Source organism: Salmo salar, chromosome ssa16 (assembly GCF_905237065.1).
Source record: "Salmo salar chromosome ssa16, Ssal_v3.1, whole genome shotgun sequence".
Lineage (NCBI taxonomy): Eukaryota > Metazoa > Chordata > Actinopteri > Salmoniformes > Salmonidae > Salmo > Salmo salar.
The window spans coordinates 40,500,401-40,523,203 of NC_059457.1; the positions used below are offsets into that span (position 1 = coordinate 40,500,401).

Here is a 22,803-nt window from a genome sequence, read left to right on the forward strand (position 1 = left end):
AGGGTCGGCAGGATGGAAAGTTCCTCAGGCAAAAACATCTGCTTGATACATTTTATAGCTAATCTCAAAATAAAGGAAATTCTGTATGTTTCCAAACAAGTGGCTATAAATAAATAACTATACATGATGTTCTGTACATGTTCAATTGTCCCTGTATCCATTGTTGATCAAGATGTAGGGACCACAAACCAATTAGCCTCACGTCTCAGAGACAATGGCCTGCCTGCCTACAATAGATTGAGGAAATACGTGGAGCTGGCACGCAAAGCCATGCAGGCTGTTTATTGAATCAGTTCACAGGGTAGCTTATTATGGCGCTAAAGAACAATATATATACTCAACAAAAATATAAACGTGACATGCAAACATTCCTAAGATGTTACTGAGTTACAGTTCATATGAGGAAATCAGTCAATTGAAATAAATTAATCCTAATCTATGGATTTCACATGACTGGGAATAAAGATTTGCATCTGTTGGTCACACGTACAGTACCTTTAAAGAAATGGGCCTCACAACGGGCCTCAGGATCTCGTCACGGTAGTTCTGTGCATTCAAATTGCCATCGATAAAATGCAATTGTGTTCGTTGGTCATAGTTTATGCCTGCCCATACCATAACCCCACTGTCACCTTGTGGCGCTCTGTTTACAATGTTGGCATCAGCAAACCGCTTGCCCACAGGATGCTGTACAGGTACGCTGTGTCTGCGGTAGTGAAGCCGGTAGGACGTACTGCCAAATTCTCTAAAACAACGTTTTGGTTGCTTATGGTAGAGAAATTAACATTAAAATCTCTGGCAACAGCTCTGTTGGACATTCCTGCAGTCAGCATCCCAAATGCACGCTCCCTCAACTTGAGACATTTGTGGCGTTGTGTTGTATGACATAAGTGAACATTTTAGAGTGGCCTTTTATGGTGCACCTGTATAATGTCATGATGTTTAATCAGCACCTGTCAGGTGGATTGATTATCTTGGCAAAGGAGAAATGCTCACTAACAGGGATATAAACACATTTGTGCACAACATTTGAGGGAAATAAGCTTTTTGTGTCTATGGAACATTTCTGGGATCTTTTAGTTAGTTCTGGTTATCAAAGGGTTCAGAAGCCAATTACAATTATGGTTTCACAGATGAGAAAATGGTCAGCAAGATTGAGGACAAAAACAGAAAGTAGGACAGGGAGGTGTCTCTTTTCAGGTGTACTTAGTGTGTGTGTGTGTGTATGTATGAGATGTCTGGCCTGGACTACCTGATTGGGTCTGAGGCTTTGGGCAAGGCGCTGCAGACGTTCTGCACCACAGAACCCGTCACGACTGCTTCCCATGGGAGGAACATCTGTAGGTGGATAAACACACACACATATGTAAACACACCCTGGAAAAGCACACACATAGTGTCCTCAGCAAGTATTCAAACCCCTTGAATTTTTCCAATTTTGTTGTTATAGCCCGAAATGTAAAAGGGAGTCAATTTAGATTTTTGTGTCACTGGCCTACACACAATATCCCGTAATGTCAAAGTGGTATATTATCATTACTTCTTTTTTAAATAAAAAAATAGAAGCTAAAATGTCTTGAGTCAATAAATATTCAACCCTAAAAACATAATTCCACATTGACATTATGGGGTATCGTGAAGGCAAGTGATCAAAATAAATTAAATTCAGGATGTAACACAAAATGTGGAAAAAGTCAAGAGGTGTGAATACTTTCTGAAGGGACTGTATTTTCAAGCATAGTGGTGGCTGCATCATGTTATGGGTATGCTTGAAATCATTAAGGACTGGGAGGTTTTTCAGGATAAAAAATGAACAGAATGGAGCTCGGCACATGCAAAATCCTAGTGGAAAACCTGGTTCAGTCTGCTCTCCACCAGACACTGGGAGATGAATGCACCTTTCAGAGATGAATGCACCTTTCAGCAGGACAATAACCAAAAACACAAGGCCAAATCTACACTGGAGTTGCATACCAAGAAGACAGTGAATGTTCATGAGTGGACAAGTTACAGTTTTGAATTAAAATCGCTTGAAAATCTATGGCAAGACTTGAAAATGGTTATATTTATATATTTCTGTATTTCCTTTAAAAAATATATACATTTCTAAAAATAGGTTTACACTGTCATTATGGGGTATTGTGTTTAGATGGGTGAAAAAAAAATGTATGTAATCCATTTTGAATTCAGGCTGTAACAACAAAATGTGGAATAAGTCAAGGGGTATGAAAACTTTCTAAAGGCACTGTACGTTAACATATACTAACTACTGTCTAAATACATGAACACATGCACAAATACACAGTAACAAGATGGTGCCGGAGGTGAGGGCTGCCGTCTTATCGGCTCTTAACCAACCATGCTATTTGTTTGTTTTTTTGTGTTGTACTTGTCCTCTTTCTCAGTTGTGCACAGGGGTCTCCCACTCCTCTTTCTATTCTGGTTAGAACCAGTTTGCGCTGTTCTGTGAAGGGAGTAGTACACAGCGTTGTATGAGATCTTCAGTTTCTGTGCAAATTTCTCGAAAGGAAATGCCTTCAATTCTCGAAACAAGAATAGACTGACGAGTTTCAAAAGAAAGTTCTTTGTTTCTGGCCATTTTGAGCCTGTCATCGAACCCACAAATGCTGATGCTCCAGATACTCAACTAGTCCAAAGAAAGCCAGTTTTATTGCTTCTTTAATCATCCTCACAACAGTTTTCAGCTGTGCTAACATAATTGCAAAAGGGTTTTCTAATGATCAATTAGCCTTTTAAAATGATAAACTTGGATTAGCTAACACAACGTGCCATTGGAACACAGGAGTGATGGTTGCTGATAATGGGCCTCTGTACGCCTATGTAGATATTCCATTAAAAATCAGCCGTTTCCAGCAACAATAGTCACTTACAACATTAACAATGTCTACACTGTTTTCTGATCAATTTGATGTTAATTTAATGAACAAAAAAATGTGCTTTTCTATTAAAACAAGGACATTTCTAAGTGACCCCAAACTTTTGAATGGTAGTGTATATGAATGCAACTGACAATGTATTAAAGCCATTGGACGCAGTTTATCATAGCACACTATGCTTTATTAGAGGCGTCAGGTTCAGTTCACATCACTGCATTCTGTATCAGAAAGTAGGCTGGCCCTCCCTGAGGTTTCGTAGATTGATGCATTGCACAATTTTTGTTTCTAAAGCCCTCTTACACAAACTTCCACCGGACCTTACTTCACTGTGAACCTACAGACGTACAAGCTAATTTACCCGGTCTTAGTGATTGCTAACTCTGTAGATCCCTTCAATCTCCACTGAGTTAGGTAAATCTGCTTTAGTATTTTTGCACCTTAGTTGTGTAATAATCTCATACTATATGAAATTGAATGTTTTGGTAAGGAAAACTTTGAAAACGGATTATCATATGAGATGTATTTGAACTTGGAGGACTGAGGATGAAATCCTGAACAAAACACACAAAATACATAACATTTTAAGAAAAACATTGTTTTTCCAGCAATACGCTGGCTTCAGAAATTATTCCCCTTGACATTTTTCACATTTTGTTGTTACAGCCTGAGTTAAAAATGGATTAAATTCAGCTTTTCTTGTCACTGGTCTACACACAATACTCCATAATGTCAAAGGGGATTATTTTTTACAAATTAATTAAAAATGAAAAGCTGTAATGTCTTGGGTCAATAAGTATTCCACCCCTTTGTTATGGCAAGCCTAAATACGTTCAGGAGGGAAAATGTGCTTAATAAGTCATAAATTGCATGGACTCACTGTGTGCAATAATAGTGTTTAACATGATTTTTGAATGACTACCTCATCTCTGTACCTGTAAACATACAATTATCTGTAAGGTCCCTCAGTCGAGCAGCGAATTTCAAACACAGATTCAATCACAAAGACAAGGGAGGATTTCCAATGCCTTGCTAAGAAGGGCACCTGTTGGTAGGTGGGTAAAAAACAAACAGACATTGCATATCCCTTTGAGCATGGTGAAGTTATTAATTGCACTTTGGATGGTGTATCAATACACCCAGTCACTACAAAGTTATATGCGTCATTCCTCACGCAGTTGCCGAAGAGGAAGGAAACCACTCAGGGATTTCGCCATGAGGCCAATCGTGACTTCAAAACAGTTACAGAGTTTAATGGCTGTGATAGGAGAAAACTGAGGATGGATCAAGAACAGTGTATTGTGAACTCCACAATACTAACCTAATTGACAGAGTGAAAAGAAGAAGCCTGTACAGAATAAAAATATTCCAAAACATGCAACAAGACACTAAAGTAATACTGCAAGAAATGTGTCAAAAAAAAAAAAAATTGGCCTGAATACAAAGTGTTATGTTTGGGGAAAATCCAACATAACACATTACTGAGTACCACTCTCCATATTTTTAAGCATAGTTGTGGCTACATCATGTTATGGGTATGCTTGTAATCATTAAGGACTGGGGAGTTTTTCAGGATAAAGAAAATGGAATGGAGCTAAGCACAGGTCAAATCCTAGAGGAAAGCCTGGTTCAGTCTGCTTTCCATGAGACACTGGGAGATTAATTCACCTTTCAATAGGACAATAACCTAAAGCACAAGGCCAAATCTACACTGGAGTTGCTTACCAAGAAGACAATGAATGTTCCTTAGTGGCCGAGTTACAGTTTGGACTTAAATCTACTCTAAAATCTATCCCAAGATGTGAACATGGTTGTCTAGCAATGATCAACAACCAATTTGACAGAGATATAAGAATTTTGAAAATTAATAATGGGCAAATGTTGCACAATCCAGGTGTGGAAAACTCGTAGAGACTTTCCCAGGAAGACTCACAGCTGTAATGCTGCCAAAGGTATTTCTACAAAGTATTGACTCAGGGGTGTTAATACTACTGTTAATTTGATATTTCTGTACTACATTTTCAATTTTTAGCTAACATTTCTAAAAACATGTTTTCACTTTGTCATTCTGGGGTACTGTGTGTAGATGGCTAAGAAAATACATCTATGTAATCCATTTTGAGTCAGGCTGTAACACAACTACATTTGGAATAAGTCAAGGGCTATGAATACTTTCTGAAGGCACTGTACAGTGCATTCGGAAAGTATTCAGATCCCTCAACATTTTCTACATTTTGTTTCGTTACAGCCTTATTCTAAAATTGATAAAATAGTTTTCCCCCCTCACCAATCTACACACAATACCCCATAATGGCAAAGCAAAAACAGGTTTGTAGAACTTTTTGCAAATGTATAAAAATAAAAAAAAGTTAATATCACATTTACATAAGTATTTAGACCCTTTACTCAGTACTTTGTTTAAGTAGCTTTGGCAGTGATTACAGCCTCGAGTCTTCTTGGGTATGACACTACAAGCTTGGCACACCTGTATTTAGGGAGTTTCTGCCATCCTTCTCTGTAGATCCTCTCAAGCTCTGTCAGGTTGGATGGGGAGCGTTACTGCACAGCTATTTTCAGGTCTCTCCAGAGATGTTCGATCAGGTTCATGTCCGGGCTCTTGCTGGGCTGCTCAAGGGCATTCAGAGACTTGGTGAACCTTCACACCAGTCTGAGATACTGAGCACTCTGGAGCAGGTTTTCATTAAGGATCTCTGTACCTTGCTCCATTCATCTTTCCCTCGATCCTGACTAGTCTCCCAGTCCCTGCCGCTGAAAAACATCCCCACAACATGATGCTGCCACCACCATGCTTCACTGTAGGGATGGTGCCAGGTTTCCTCCAGAAGTGATACTTGGCATTCAGGCCAAATAGTTAAATCTTGGATTCATCAGACCAGATAATATTCCTTTAGGTGCCTTTTGGCAAACTCCAAGCAGGCTGTCATGTGCCTTTTACTGAGGAGTGGCTTCTGTCTGGCCACTCTACCATAAAGACCTGAATTGGTCGAGTGCTGCAGAGATGGTTGTCCTTCTGGAATGTTCTCCCATCTCCACAGAGGAACTCTGGACCAAGGCCCTGGACCAAGGCCCCCATGACCAAGGCCCTTCTCCCCCGATTGTTCAGTTTGGCAGGGGGCCAGCTCTAGGAAGAGTCTTGGTGGTTCCAAACTTCATTCATTTAAGAATGATGGAGGCCACTGTGTTCTTGGGGACCTTCAATGCTGCAGAAATGTTTTGGTACCCTTCCCCAGATCTGTTCCTTGACATAATCCTGTCTCAGTGTTCTGCGGACAATTCCTTCGACCTCATGGCTTGGTTTTTTCTCTGACATGCACTGTCAACTGTGGGACCTCATATAGACAGGTGTGTGCCTTTCCAAATCATGTCCAATCAATTGAATCTACCACAGGTGGACTCCAATCAAGTTGTAGAAACATCTGAAAGATGATCAATGGAAACAGGATGCACCTGAGCTCAATTTAATAGCAAAGGGTCTGAATACTTACGTAAATAAGGTATCTGTTTTTTATTTTTAATACATTTGTGTGAAGTATTGTGTGAAGATTGATGAGGAAGACAAATAATTTAATCAATTTTAGAATAAGGCTATAACTTAACAAAATGTGGAAAATGTCAAGGGGTCTGAATACCTTCTGAATGCACTGTATGTATTAACCAAAATAATATAGACATAGGTTCACATTAGCAAATATTCAAGTGATGCTACTGTATCTTCCTACAATATTTACACACAATAGGATCCACTGTGGCACACGGTGGCTTGTAGCTTCCCACAGATCTTTATATCCACGCACCAGACACCATAAACGTTGTGGAGATGTTGGTGGATATTCCCAAAAACGTCATTGCTGTTCCTTGACCTTATCAACAAGGTATTCCTCAATGGCAGTGGAGACCATCATGACCTAATATCAAACCATGTGGGTCTTTTTACGTAAAATAATGCCAATGAAGTAATTTCATAACATAGCCTAACATTGGTATAACAATGCATGCTTTATGACTTCTGTCTCCAACTATACATTTCAGTACATCCCCCAGCAAAACCAGATTTTGGGCATTATTCAATAGCAAACCCCCATGACCTCACCTAAACACATCAGAGAGAACAGAACCACTTTAGCTTGAGAGAACTGACTGTTCCAATTAAATCAATGCTTACACATTGGCATCAGCTTCAATATTATAGAACCAACTCAGTGGCCTTGTGGCTAGAGCTTCTTCGGGATCGGTGTCCCTTCCACGGGACGGTTGAGCTAATGTAGGCTAATGAGATTAGCATGAGGTTGTAAGTAACAAGAACATTTCCTAGGACATAGTCATATCTGATATTGGCAGAAAGCTTAAATTCTTGTTAATCTAACTGCACTGTCCAATTTACAGTAGCTATTACAGTGAAATAATACCATGCTAGGATAGTGCACAATTTTGAACATAAAGTTATTAATAAACAAATTAGGCACATTTGGGCAGTATTGATACAACATTTTGAACAGAAATTCAATGGTTCATTGGATAAGTCTAAAACTTTGCACGTGCACTGCTGCCATCTAGTGGCCAAAATGTAAATTGCACCTGGGCTGGAATATTACCGTATAGCCTTTCTCTTGCATTTCAAAGATTATGGTATAAAAAAATACAAAAGAACGGTTGTTTTTTTTCTTTGTATTAATCTTTTACCAGATCTATTGTGTTATACTCTACAACATTCCTTTCACATTTACACAAACTTCAAAGTGTTTCCTTTCAAATGGTACCAAGAATATGCATATCCTTGCTTCAGGGCCTGAGCTACAGGCAGTTAGATTTGGGTATGTCATTTTAGGCGAAAATTGAAAAAAAGGGGGCGGATCCTTAAGAGGATCTATAGAGTGCCCACCCTGATATTGAAATGGGTTGAGTCATACCAAAGACAAAACATTTTTTACCCGATGCTTCTCTTCTTGGCACCCAGCATTATAGAGATGAATAGGGGGTAAGGCCCTGCGATAGACTAGCGTCCAGTCCAGGGGTTGTACTTATATATCAAGCTGCCCCACACTACAGAATCAGGAGATAGGTTCCTGCCCTATTGGCTGTTCTGGCTCAGACTAGGCTTGTTGAAGTCAAATTAAATATTATATAATAATGTCATGTCATAACAATAATCACTTTCACTTTTGATTTCCTGGAATAAATATGCCATGTTACTGAATCAATCAGGTAATGTTTCTTTGACTAATTGACAACCTAGATTGGAGGGCTGACAGGAAGACCTGATGGTTGAACCGGGGAGGGCAGAGAAAACACTGCGGTCATGCTGCCGCCTTGGCGGCTCCTGTCTTGATCAAACTCTCAGAGAAACATCACGTGATTGGGTCACACCATTCTGCTGAGGCACTTATGGCCAATGAGAATCAGCCATTTGGCTCTATAGATGGTAGCAGTGGGGGTGTTGGATTTGGGGGGGGGTGTAAATGCCGGCCGTTGACCCATTTACAGAAATATTTCCAGACCTGTGCCATGTGCTCCTTGAGCCTCAGAGCTGGATAGTTGGGCTCTCTCTTAAGTATGCACGCCTGGGAAGACAAAAGTAAGCAATTGCTGCAGAGTTTCTAGACCGTGCAGCCAAACTCTTAAACAAGGGATAAGTTATTTGCCAACTTAAATAACTAAACCTGATCTGTCTGACTGCAGTAGAGTTCATTTAATTAAATACCCCATACATACAGTACCTTTGGAAAGTATTCAGACCCCTTGACTTTTCCAAATGTTGTTATGGTACAGCCTTATTCTAAAATTGATTAAATTGTTTTTTTCCCTCATCAATTTACACACAATACCCCATAATGACAAAGCAAATACAGGTTTGTAGACATTTTTGCTAATTTATTAAAAATAAAAAATGGAAATATTACATAAGTATCAGACCATTTACTCAGTACTTTGATAAAGCACCTTTGGTGGCATTTACAGCCTTAAGTCTTCTTGGGTATGACGCTACAAGCTTGGCACACCTGTTTTTGGCGAGTTTCTCCCATTCTTTTCTGCAGATCCTCTCAAGCTCTGTCAGGTTGGATGGGGAGCGTTGCTGCACAGCTATTTTCAGGTATCTCCAGAGATGTTCAATCAGGTTCAAGTCTGGGCTCTGGCTGGGACGCTCAAGGACATTCAGAGACTTGTCCTGAAGCCACTCCTGTGTTGTCTTGGCTGTGTGCTTAGGGTCGTTGTCCTGTTGGAAGGTGAACCTTCACCTCAGTCTGAGGACCTGAGCGCTCTGGAACAGGTTTTCTTTAAGGATCTCTCTGTACTCGATCCTGTTTAGTCTCCCAGTCCCTGCAGCTGAAAACATCTCACACAGCATGATGCTGCCATTACCATGCTTCACTGTAGGGATGGTGCCAGGTTTCCTCCAGACGTGACACTTAGCATTCACAGAAAGAGTTCAATCTTGGTTTCATCAGACAAGAGAATCTTGTTTCTCATGGTCTGAGAGTCTTTGGGTGCCTTTTGGCAAACTCCAAATCTCATATTAAAGGGTCTGAATGATTATGTAAATAAGGTATTTCTGTTTTTTGTTTAAAATACATTTGCGAAAAATTCCAGAATCGGTTTTCAGGTTTATCATTATGGGGTTTTGATGTAGATTGCAGAGGATTTTATTTTATTTAATCAATTTTAAAACGTAACAAAATGTGGATGAGTCAAGGGGTCTTAATGTATTTTCAACTGACTACTACACTTTTTATGTGAAATGTGCACAGTTTAAAAGTATAATGGTTCTAAATCTAGAAAAAAAACTCTGAGTGGGTTTACCTGAAGATCAAATCAATTCAGGGCTAAAGAAGGATTTCATAAGACTGAAACACTGTGCTATGCTCAGCCACAGAGTAGACCAGAACCCTCAGTCACCAGACATATTATTTTGATCCTATAGGACAGGTATTTCCAAACTGGAGTATGCTCAATACCGTTGGGGGTACGCCAAATAAAAATGTGATTTAACATTATTATTTGACAAATACAGGTAGCCTAGTCAAATAATTAACATCCAATCACATTAACCATTACTCTCTCGTGGGAAACCTTCACACTTGTGCAGACATTTAGAAATGAAACATGACAATTTAAAAAATAAGCCACGGGAGGTTTTTGAGCGAGAATAAAGATGACTTTCAAGTAGGAAGACATGTATAAAAGCAACAGATACCTTTAATAAGAAGGGGCTAGAAGCGTCTTATATGGTGAGCTACCTAGTGGCTAGGACAGGCAAGCCCCATACTATTGTGTAGGACTTAATTCTTCCTGCTGCCACGGATATGGCTGAGACAATGCTAGGGGAAAAGGCCCAAAAAACTATACAGACCATGTCTTCATCAAACAACACTGTTTCACAACGCATCAGTAACATGGCAGGAGATGTTTTGAAACAATTACTGCTTCGCATATAAGCCAGTGAATTATATGCGTTACAGCTGGATGAGTCAACAGACATGGCGGCCCTGGCACAGCTCCTGGTACATGTCCGTTACGTTTACGGGGGGGTCAATTAAGGAGGACATCCTCTTCTGCAAAGCACTGGAAACCAGGACAACATGAGAGGATATTTTTAAAGTACTGGACAGCTTTGTGACATCAAATGGACTTTGGTGGTCAAGATGTGTTGGTATCTGTACTGATGGCGCAAAAGCCATGACAGGGAGACATAGTGAAGTGGTAACGCTTGTGCAAGCAGATGCTCCCGACGCCACTTGGGTCCACTGCAGCATCCACCAAGAGGCTCTTGCTGCCAATGGAATGCCTGACAGCTTGAAAGACGTTTTGGACACTACAGTGAAAATGGTTAACTTTGTTAAAGCAAGGCCCCTGAAATCTTGTGTATTTTATGCATTATGCAATAATATGGGCAGCGACCATGTAATGCTTTTACAACATACAGAAGTGCGCTGGTTATCAAGGGGCAAGGTATTGACACGTTTTTTTGAATTGAGAGATGAGCTTAAAGTTTTCTTTACTGACCATAATTTTCACTTGTCTGACCGCTTGCATGATGACTAGTTTCTCACACGACTGGCCTATCTGGGTGATTGGACTCTTTTCTATCTGCATTAACAAGGACAACACACAGGTCTTTCCATCACTGTATGATTTTTTGTGTGCAAATTTACTCAAGCTTACGGACAATATCAAATGTGATATAGCGAAGCACCTGAGTGAGCTGGGTGCGCAATTACGCAGGTACTTTCCCAAAACGGACACAAACAACTGGATTTGTTATCCCTTTCATGCCCTGCCTCCAGTCCACTTACCGATATCTCAACAAGAGAGCCTCATCGAAATTGCAACAAGCGGTTCTGTGAAAATTGAATTTAATCAGAAGCCACTGCCAGATTTCTGGATAGGGCTGCGCTCAGAGTTTCTTGCCTTGGCAAATCGCGCTGTTAAGACACTGATGCCCTTTGCAACCACGTACCTATGTGAGAGTGGATTCTCGGCCCTCACTAGCATGAAAACTAAATACAGGCACAGACTGTGTATGGAAAATGATTTAAGACTGAGACTCTCTCCAATACAACCCAACATTGCAGAGTTATGTGCATCCTTTCAAGCACACCTTCTCATTAACCTGTGGGGAGTTATTCACAATTTTTGATGAACAAAGATTGATTATTATTATATTATTATTTGTGCCCTGGTCCTATAAGAGCTCTTTATCACTTCCCACGAGCCGGGTTGTGACAAAAACTCACATTCATTCTTATGTTTAATAAATGTATCATATAGTGTGTGTAGCAGGCTTACAATGATGCCAAAAAACAACATTTGAGAGTGCGCTGACCCTGAGGGGGTACGCAGCTGGAGGTTGGATGTTTGAAGAGGTACAGGACTATACAGGAACCACTGTTATAGGAGAACTTGGCCACATCCCCTGAATGTGCTGATGGAAAGGTTCTATCATTATCACAGAGTAATTTTGTAAAAGTAGTCTGCCTGAGACATCCTTCCATGGTGGGCTACAAATCATGTCATTAAGCATGGCCGGGAGATAACACTGGGGGGGGGGGGTCAAGACCTGAAATGTGGTCTCTGGGTATTTCCCAACACGGATTCTTCATGCAAAATTCCTTGAAGGGACTGAATTCAGTCTGAGGCCGGATGCAATTCAACTAGAGGACTGTCCCTTTACAACACACAAGGTGAACAACGTTGAAAGCACTGTTTGAGGACTGCCCATGTTTCGATTAGATCTTAAAACAAAAATGCTTTCACACATCTGGAGTACGTATTCTTCCTCACTGTTGTTTTTGTGTGCTTATTCACTTACAATCAGAACTAAAGACTTTGTCATCTGCTTGCTTGCAGGGTGTGGGTTGAGTGAACCTCTTAACTAATCACACCCAGAGCGGAAGGAGCGCCAGCAGGGTGAATGACAGAGCCCCAGAGAGTATGGGAAATGCTCGATAGTTACCCTTCTCTCACACCACGGTGGTGTGACTTCAAAAGAGCGGTCACATGACCAGGGGTGACCACAGAGCGCTCACAAACAGGCACACTCGGACACTCCTTTCTCTGGTATTTTTTAACTTTGGGTTGTCTGCTTCTCCTCTTTCAGCACTCCATACAGCATGGGGACTTGTCAGTACTAGCCTGCCCCCACCTCTCTATCTCCTCACTGCACTCATACACCCACGTACGCGCAGGCAGGCAGGCAGACGCACACACACACACACACACACACCACACACCACACACACACACACACACACACACACACACACACACACACACACACACACACACACACACACACACACACACACACACACACACACACACACACACACACACACACACACACACACACACACGTTTCAAAAGGCTACTCTAATCCAAGCCACTGGAGATAATCTCAATGCTTTATGACTCCATGGATGGGTGGTAAAACTTCCTCCATAGTGTCTTCTTTATTAGCTTGTGATGAGCTTGGCCTTCAGTTTGTCTGTTTGTCTGTCTGTCAGGAGGGATGGGTTTCTAAAGGCCTATTTACAAACAAACCTGGGCCGTCCCATGTCTGGGGACCAGGAGACCTTCATCCTTATCCAACCTCAAATTCAGATGTCACCCACAGGCAGTTACTGTAGTACAAAATGGCCACATTACCTCTGGCCCACTCACACAAGTTGAAGGGGAGAGTGGGGTAAGTTGAGTCATTTTTTACATTCAGCATCACTCTGTGAAGCGAAATATAGTATTATTTCTAACAAAGATATGTACATACAGTATATTTCAGGATGTTGTGTATCCCTGGAAATAATCAAATATCATGTAAACATTACAGTTTTGAAAACAGCGCTTTTCAAAAAAAGGGGTAAGGGCTAACCCTAACCCAAGTGTGGGGTAAGTTGAGCTGCGGGACAGGGTAAATTAAGCTGCCTACAAATGTCTGTACTTAATGAAAAACTACCACTACCTTTTTAAACCATGTCTACCTTTAGTTCCCAAACACAATGCAACACAATCACAATCGATTTTGGTCTTTTAATAATTTTAAGCATATTTTATCACAGACTTAACACCTAACACGCACTTTGTACTTTTTTAGAACAATTTTAACTTAGGCCAGGCCCTATTGTTACATATCCCAGCGATAATGCTTTGCATTAGGCCTGCGAAGAAAACACTTCAATTTGCTCAACTTGCCATTGGCTCAACCATTGGCTCAATTTATCCCATGGCCATGGCTCAACTTACCCCAAGGCAAACATTTTGACTATATTAGTCCACAAAGGTACACGGATGCACTTTCCTGCTAGTTTAGGACCTCATATTGGACCTCATATCGAAGCTTATAGAGACCCCAACTTATGTATAGAACTAAAATGATCTACTTTGGTTTTACATACAAGCATCATGAAACCTCTACACAACAAAATCATTTGACTTGATGAAAATCAGATTATTTTACCTAACTTGCTAACACTTTCTCCATGTGGTTTCTTCCTTCTCAGACTCAATGAAATGAAGACCTCTTCCTAAATATTTGGTCAAATGATTAATTGTGTGTATGGTTTACTAGAAACAAAGGTGGCTCAAGTTACCCTTTTGGCTCAACTTACCCCACTCTCTCCTACTGATATAACACTCTATCTGTCTCCATCAGTTACATTGTGTTTCAATGAAATATCACATACCATATAACTTCCTGCTTATACTGTATATTGGCAAGTATATTGGCAAGTGTATAAAAGTACAGCATCAGCAAACCTCTAAAATCTACAGTTTGGCTTTTGGCTATTTTAGGGGAGGGGGAGACAAAAACCTTGAGAAGACTCCAGTACAAGCAGGGGGTCTTGGCTTTGTGTGCGTAATATTGTTCCACCTCTTTCCTGGAATTAATCTAACTGACACACACACACACACACGGGATGACAGCTATCCAATGAGTGCCACCTGGCCAAACCTCTCAGATGGGGTCCTAATATAATATCGCTATGGGAACCGGCTCCAAGGGTTCACAGCCCTGGGAGGATACCAGGTCACCTGACACTCCTCCTCCTCCTTCCTCACACCAGCTCAGGGTTTTTTTCTCTTTGGCTGGAGCTCTGAGTGAGTCTCCACCTCCCCCCCCCCCAGAGCTCCATAAGAGGACTCTGCTGTTAACCCGTTAACCCTTTCTGCTCTAAATAGCACAGGGATTGACTGTATCACTGACCCACTGTAACCCCGGCTTACAGCCTACTGGTTTAAGGCTTTAGACTGGGTTAGGCTAAAAGGAAAGTTAGGGAACCATTGACAGTCATTAGTCTGGCCCTGGAGCAGGATCCTCTCTGCTGATCTGGCCTGGTCTTGTGTGTTAAGGAGTAGGGAGGCATCAGGCCATGGCATTGACCATCAGTCCATTTCATCTGAACATGATGTCATAAAATACAGTGCATTCGAAAAGTATTCAGACCCCCTCCCTTTTTCCACATTTTGTTACAGCCTTATTCTATAATGGATTAAATCTTTTTTTCCCTCATCAATCTACACACAATATCCTATAATGACAAAGGGAAAACAGGTTTTTAGTCATGTTTGCAAATGTATTACAAATAAATTATTCAGACACTTTGCTATGAGACTCGAAATTGAGCTCAGGTGCATCCTGTTTCCATTGGCCATCCTTGAGATGTTTCTACAACTTGGAGTCCACCTGTGGTAAATTCAATTGATTGGACATGATTTGGAAAGGCACACAGCTGTCTATATAAGGTCCCACAGTTGACAGTGCATGTCAGAGAAAAAAACCAAGCCATGAGGTCGAAGGAATTGTCCATAAAGCTCCGAGACAGGATTGTGTCGAGGCACAGATCTAGGGAAGGGTCTGCAGCATTGAAGGTCCCAAAGAACACAGTGGCCTCCATCATTCTTAAATGGAAGAAGTTTGGAACCAACAAGACTCTTCCCAGAGCTGGCCGCCTGGCCAAACTGAGCAATCTGGGGAGAAGGGCCTTGGTCAGGGAGGTGACCAACAACCGGACGGTCACTGACAGAGCTCCAGAGTTCCTCTGTTGGGAGAACCTTCCAGAAGTACAACCATCTCTGCAGCACTCGACCAATCAGGCCTTTATGGTAGAGTGGACAGACTGAAGCCACTCCTCAGTAAAAGGCACATGACAGCCCACTTGGATTTTGCCAAAAGGGCACCTAAAACATGAGAAACAAGATTCTCTTGTCTGATGAAACCAAGATTGAACTCTTCGGCCTGAATACCAAGTTTCACGTCTGGAGGAAACCTGGCACCATCCCTATGGCGAAGCACGGTGGTGGCAGCATCAGCGGCAGGGACTGGGAGACTAGTCAGGATCGAGGGAAAGATGAACAGAGCAAAGTACAGAGAGATCCTTGATGAAAACCTGCTCCAGAGCCCACAGGTCCTCAGGGATGGGTTCACTTTCCAAGTTCTAAAAAACAGTTTTTGCTCTGCCATTATGGGGTATTGTGTGTAGATTGATGAGGGGAAAAAACTATTTAATCAATATTAAAATAAGGCTGTAACGTAACAAAATGTGGAAAAAGTGAAGTGGTTTGAAAATTTTCCGAATGCACTGTATGTCATCCTAAGCTTTGATAGATGACTTCATGGTCTGATTATAAGTTTATATTCATTACTTTATTCTAAAAATGAGGAAGGGTGGATACACACGTGATGCAATAGGAGAGATATTTTGAGAATCGTTTGAAATAGACCATTATCATTTTGGGGAAGCAATATAGCCATTAAAGGCCCAGTGCAGTCAAACTGATTTTCCTGTGTTTTATACATGTCCACACTATGAGGTTGGAATTATACTGTGTAAGTTGTGAAAATGGTGATAATGCCATTTTAGTGTAAGAGCTGTTTGGAAAGATCACCTGAAATTTCAGCTTGTTTTGCATGGGTGGAGTTTTGGCCTGCCTGGCGACATCACCAGGTTAATAGACCAATAACAAAGAGCGTTCCAAACCTCACTGCCAATAACGGCTAGTTTTTGGGTTACATATCTCTCCGATTTGACTGCTTTATTTGAAAACAATCACAGTAAGGTACTTAATTTTTACACAGAGATGATTTGATATTGAGATAAAAATGGCTGCATTGGACCGTTTTAATATACACTTGAGAAAAACATTCATTAGATGTTCAACAGTCCTCTCTTACCCATGTCGTCCTCATGGTAGATGATGGAGTGGTGTTGTGTGGGCTGGCTGGTGTATCTGTGGACGGGCTCTATGTAATACGTCCCATTGGCTGTGAGGACAGAACCCTCAAACTGGCCCTGGATGACTGAGCCGTGACAGAAAGATCCCTTCTCATCTGATGAGAGACAGACAGGTGGGAGTTAGTGAGAGATGGAGGGTGGAGAGAGACTGATAGGCAGATTGAGGGGAGGCAGGCTACAATATGTTGGATTATAAAGCCACGAATCCCTGAAGTGTCATATACCTTCAAGTTCTCCAGAATATAGATGGGAGAGGTCTGCTGTACTTGATGTATTTTCAGAGAAGACTTCAAAAGGCTCTGTGAATCCCGTCGTGTCTCGCCTCAAACGCAACCGGAAGTTCCTAAAGTAAACAATCGTGTGACACAAAGCACAAAGAGTGAAGCAAACATTGAAAGAAGTGTTGACAGTTATATACTCAATCGGAAAGGCCATGAAACAGCAGCTCCTGGGCTTGTGTCCAGTACCTGAGAAAAGCTCTGAAGTCCAGCTGCAGTGTCTGGTCCTGAGGCTGGGTCTCTCGTTTGGCGCGCCGGTGTCTCCTGTGTAAGGCCTCACGATCATAAGACAAGCCTTCGTAATGCCTTATGAACGGGCTAATACCATTCAGAGCTCCTAGAGAAGTTGACATAGAAATGACACAGGAAAGTTTAGATACAGTGGCTTTATCTTGTCTGATGTGAGAACTGTGTTAACCTGCTTTGTGACGTAATAAAAAACATTTTCCAGATAACTGCACAAACAATGCATAAAAGACTTCTTAACAGCTTCTACCCCCAAGCCATAAGACTGCTGAACAGTTCATCAAATGGCTACACAGACTATTTACATTGACCACCTTATTTTATTCTTATCAATTACTATGTTTTGCACTGACTCGATGTACAATCACTGGACTAACCTTACACTCAAAACACACACGCCCACACATGCATATTGACGCCACACACACACACACACACACACACACACACACACACACATACATACATACATTCACATTCATTCACACTCTTCACATACACTGCTGCTACTCTCTGTTTATTATCTATGCATAGTCACTTTAACGCTACCTACATGTACATGTTGCCTCAATTACCTTGACTAACTCGTACCCCTCCACATTGACTTGGTACCGCTACACCTTGTATGTAGCCTCGTTATTGTTATTTTATTGTGTTACTGTTTTTCCCTTTAGTTTTTTTAGCACATTTTTCGTACGTTTTTAAAACTCTGCATTGTTGGTTAAGATCTCGTAATTAAGCATTTCACACCTGTTGTATTTGGCGCATGTGACAAATAAAAATGTGATTTATTTGATAATATAACAACATTTGAGAGGGGCAAAACAAACAATGTCTATAGATAAATGACCTACTGTCAGGAAGTGATACACGGAACTGAGGCTTCCTTTGTGTAGAGGCAGGCATTATGAACATTTCTCATCCATTTCAACTTTGCCATTCAGGTAGATTTAGACTGTGTTATAAATATCAGGCATTTCCCTCTTTCTAGTAGGCCTATGGACAGCAGATAAAAGTGACATAATTTCAACATGACATCAACTTCCCCATTATCGTGCTACATTGTTTTCTCTTTTGTCAAAAAACATGCCAATCAGATGGTCAAGGGCTTACACACACTGTCCATATAACACTCACACAAAGCTTCCATAGAGAATATCTCATATCATATCTAATCAAACAAAACACAGCATCAACAAGACATGGAGGCCTTTGTAGCAATGTAGTCCTATGTGTTTGTTGGCCATTGCATTACACAGAGGACAAGCTCAGGCAGATCCCCTGTCTTATCTGATAGTTCCAAGCTAAGGGTAGGCCACCGAATGTGAACAACGGCGTTAGATCCCCCTCCTGCATCGCGTGACTTGTCACACCTCAAAAATAACCTAACAACGTGTCAAGTGTCACACAGGAAATAAAAGCCATTCTACCTGCATTGGGTCCGCCCGAGAAGATAAGCAACATCAGAAGGCAGTATTTGAGTATATTCATGATGTCTTCTGTGCTTCCTTTCTCTCTCTCTCGCTGCTTACCTGTGGTCTCCTCACTGTGGAATGTGACTAGATAGCTGCTCATGCCAGGACTTACCATTGGAAGATAGGAACACACAGAGTCCAAGGCAAATTCAGACTTGTTATACTGTTAGGGAGTCCTTTAAAATATATGCAAAAAAACACATTTCCAATTCACACATGCGCATTAACACACACTTGTACATGTGTGAAATAGGACAAATATAAGCACCCACCAAATTATTATGTATTATTTAAATATAATTAGTGAAGACGAATATGTATTAGGTAACAGTGGTTTCACAACAATGGTGTTACTGTTTCATAGAGGTAATGATAGGGGTCATTAAGTCAATTGTGGTTGGTACAGTCACCCTAACACGAATTGGGGTGGGAAGTTACCATTATCTTTATTTAGGCTAGTTGTATTAGATAATGTTAGCTGGAAACTCCCCTTGGAGACAGTGACAGCCTGATTAGCCTATAGGCATACTTCCCTCACAAATTAGATCTATTTGGAGAATGTTTTATAATAGACAATGTGTTATATTTTGGGGAGCAATATGGAACAAAAGTCAAGATATTCTGATTGAAAGAGTGTCATCAGACTTATATAAAGGGAAGTAAAAACCCATAAGTTAAAAGCAGTGCTGTCACGTGTGCTCCCTCTCTGGCCTCTAGGTCACCAGGCTGCTCGTTATGGCGCACACTTGTCACCAGCGTTATGCACATCTCTGCATAATGACACTCACCTGGACTCCATCACCTCCTTGATTACCTGCCCTTAATACAGTTGAAGTCGGAAGTTTACATACACTTAGGTTGGAGTTATTAAAACTCATTTTTCAACCAGTCCACAAATTTCTTGTTAACAAACTATAGTTTTGGCAAGTCAGTTAGGACATCTACTTTGTGCATGACACAAGCCATTTTTCCAACAATTGTTTACAGACAGATTATTTCACTGTATCACAATTCCAGTGGGTCAGAAGTTTACATACTGTAACGGCTGTCGTGTGTGTAGGACCAAGACGCAACAGGGAAGTGTATACTCATGTTTTTAATACTGAAGAAGGTGAAACAAAAAACACGTATACAATTACGAAAACGACACTAACAGTTCTGTCAGGTGAAGAACACAAAACAGAATACAACTACCCACAATCCACAATACACACACACCCCTAATTATAGGACCTTCAATCAGAGGCAACGATAGACAGCTGCCTCCAACTGAAGGCCCCAACACCAATTAACTAAACATAGAAATACAAATGACTAGACAAAACATAGAAATAAACTAACATAGAACAATAACAAAACTGGACTAATAAATCAAATACCCCTCTCTACATGGACAAATACACACAACCACCCTGAACCACATAAAACAAATACCCCCTGCCACGTCCTGACCAAACTAAACACTAAAAAAGAACACCTTTACAGGTCAGAACGTGACACATACACTAAATTGACTGTGCCTTTAAACAGCTTGAAAAATTCCGGAAAATGTCATGTCTTTAGAAGCTTCTGATAGGCTAAATGACATAATTTCAGTCAATTGCAGGTGTACCTGTGGATGTATTTCAAGGCCTACCTTCAAACTCAGTGCCTCTTTGCTTGACATCATGGGAAAATCAAAAGAAATCAGCCAGCCAAGAAAATTGTAGACCTTCACAAGTCTGGTTCATCCTTGGGAGCAATTTCCAAACGCCTGAAGGTACCACGTTCATCTGTACAAACAATAGTATGCAACAATAAACACCTTGGGAGGACACAGCCGTCATACCGCTCAGGAAGGAGACGCGTTCTGTCTCCTAGAGAGGAACGTACTTTGACGCTAAAAGTGCAAATCAATCCCAGAACAACAGTAAGTAACCTTGTGAAAATACTGGACGAAACAGGTACAAAAGTATCTATATCCAAAGTAAAACGAGTCCTATATCGACAAAACCTGAAAGGCCGCTCAGCAAGGAAGAAGCCACTGCTCCAAAACCGCCATAAAAAAGCCAGACTATGGTTTGCAACTGCACATGGGGACAAAGATCATACTTTTTGGAGAAATTTCCTCTGGTCTGATGAAACAAAAATAGAACTGTTTAGCCCTAAAGACCATCGTTATGTTTGGAGGAAAAAGGGGGAGGCTTGCAAGCCGAAGAGCACCATCCCAACCGTGAAGCACTAGGGTGGCAGCATCATGTTGTGGGGGTGCTTTGCTGCAGGAGGGACTGGTGCAAGTCACAAAAGAGATGGCATCATGAGGAAGGGAAATTATGTGGATATATTGAAGCAACATCTCAAGACATCAGTCAGGAAGTTAAAGCTTGGTCGGCAGGTAGCCTAGTGTTTAGAGCGTTGGACTAGTAACCTGAAGGTTGCAAGATCGAATCCCCAAGCTGACAAGGTAAAAATCTGCCGTTCTGCCCCTGAACAAGGCAGTTAACCCACCGTTCCTAGGCCGTCATTGAAAATAAGAATTTGTTCTTAACTGACTTGCCTAGTTAAATAAAGGTACAAAAAATGTAAAATAAAAGGGTCTTCCAAATGAACAATGACCCCAAGCATACTTCCAAAGCTGTGGCAAAATGGCTTAAGGACAACAAAGTCAAGGTATTGGACTGGCCATCTCAAAGCCCTGACCTCAATTATCTAGAAAATGTGTGGGCAGAACTGAAAAAGTGTGTGCGAGCAAGGAGGCCTACAAACCTGACTAAGTTACACCAGCTCTGTCAGGAGGAATGGGCCAAAATTCACCCAAATTATTATGGGAAGCTTGCGGAAGGCTACCCGAAACATTTGACCCAAGTTAAACAATTTAAAGGCAATGCTACCAAATTCAAATTGAGTGTATGTAAACTTCTGACCCACTGGGAATGTGATGAAAGAAATAAAAGCTGAAATAAATCATTCTCTCTACTATTATTCTCACATTTCACATTCTTAAAATAAAGTGGTGATCCTAACTGGCCTAAGACAGGGAATTTTTACTAGAATTAAATGTCAGGAATTGTGTAAAACCGAGTTTAAATATATTTGGCTAAGGTGTATGTAAACTTCCGACTGCAAATTTCTGTATGTCACTCCCTTTGATTTCTTCCCCAGTCATCATTGTTTCTGTTTCTGTATCATGTTGCTGCGCTGGTCATGTTTCTTGTGTTCGTTTATTTATTAAATGTATTCAATCCCTGAACTTGCTTCCCGACTCTCAGTGTACATCGTTACAAGTGCGATACACTGAGTATACCAAACATTAGGAACACCTTCGTAATTTTAAGTTACACCACCCCCTTTTACCCTCAGAACAGACTCAATTCGTCAGGGCATGGACTCTACAAGGTGTCGAAAGCGTTCCACAGGGATTCTGGCCCATGTTGACTTCAATGCTTCCCACAGTTGTGTCAAGTTGGCTGGATGTCCTTTGGGTGTTGGATCATTCTTGATACACACGGGAAACAGTTGAGTGTGAAAAACCCAGGAGCATTGCAGTTCCTGACACACTCAAACCGGTGCGCCTGGCATCTACTACCATACCCTGTTCAAAGGCACTTACATGTTTTGTCTTGTCCATTCAGCCTCTGAATGGCACACATACACAATCCATGTTTTAGTTGTCTCAAGGCTTAAAAATCCTTCTTTAACCTGTCTCCTCCCCTTCATCTACACTGATTGAAGTGGATTTAACAAGTGACAATCAATAAGGAATCATAGCTTTCATCTGGATTCAACTGGTCAGTCTGTCATTGAAAGAGCAGATGTTCCTAATGTTTTGTACACTCAAGGAATAGGGTGCCATTTCTGGGATGCACACATGGACGTCACTAGTTCTAATAAATGCAACCAGTTGAGGGATTCTTCACGAAACTAGAACAAAAAAAGACCATCTGGTGTTTTCATAGACCTCCTTTTACTTGCAAATCCACTCATTCAATTAACAAACGTGAAAGTTTTCAGTTCAGGAAACTTCAATGGAGACATTCCCATCCTAAACGGAACAAGGCAACCCAATGACTGGACAGAACTATGGTGCACTCTCAGTCATAAAGGGTCAAAGCCAGGTTCCTATATAAGAGATTACACACAGCAGGGTAACATTTGCTTTAAATCATATTTTACTGTAATGTGTTTTCAT

General features: G+C 41.1%; 1 protein-coding gene across 1 annotated transcript in view; it reads right to left on the minus strand.

Moving 5' to 3' along the window:
- si:ch1073-396h14.1 (disintegrin and metalloproteinase domain-containing protein 10) overlaps window positions 1–18,772 on the minus strand; it is a 63,736-nt gene extending 44,964 nt beyond the window's left edge. The window contains exons 1-5 of the mRNA XM_014148673.2: window positions 18,591–18,772; window positions 17,104–17,251; window positions 16,861–16,979; window positions 16,576–16,731; window positions 1,253–1,338 (exon numbers count right to left, since the gene is read on the minus strand). Coding sequence (XP_014004148.1) covers window positions 1,253–1,338; window positions 16,576–16,731; window positions 16,861–16,979; window positions 17,104–17,251; window positions 18,591–18,750 — 669 coding nt within the window. The 5' untranslated portion in view covers window positions 18,751–18,772. The remainder of the gene's footprint in view (window positions 1–1,252; window positions 1,339–16,575; window positions 16,732–16,860; window positions 16,980–17,103; window positions 17,252–18,590) is intronic.
- Window positions 18,773–22,803: the final 4,031 nt, after the last annotated feature.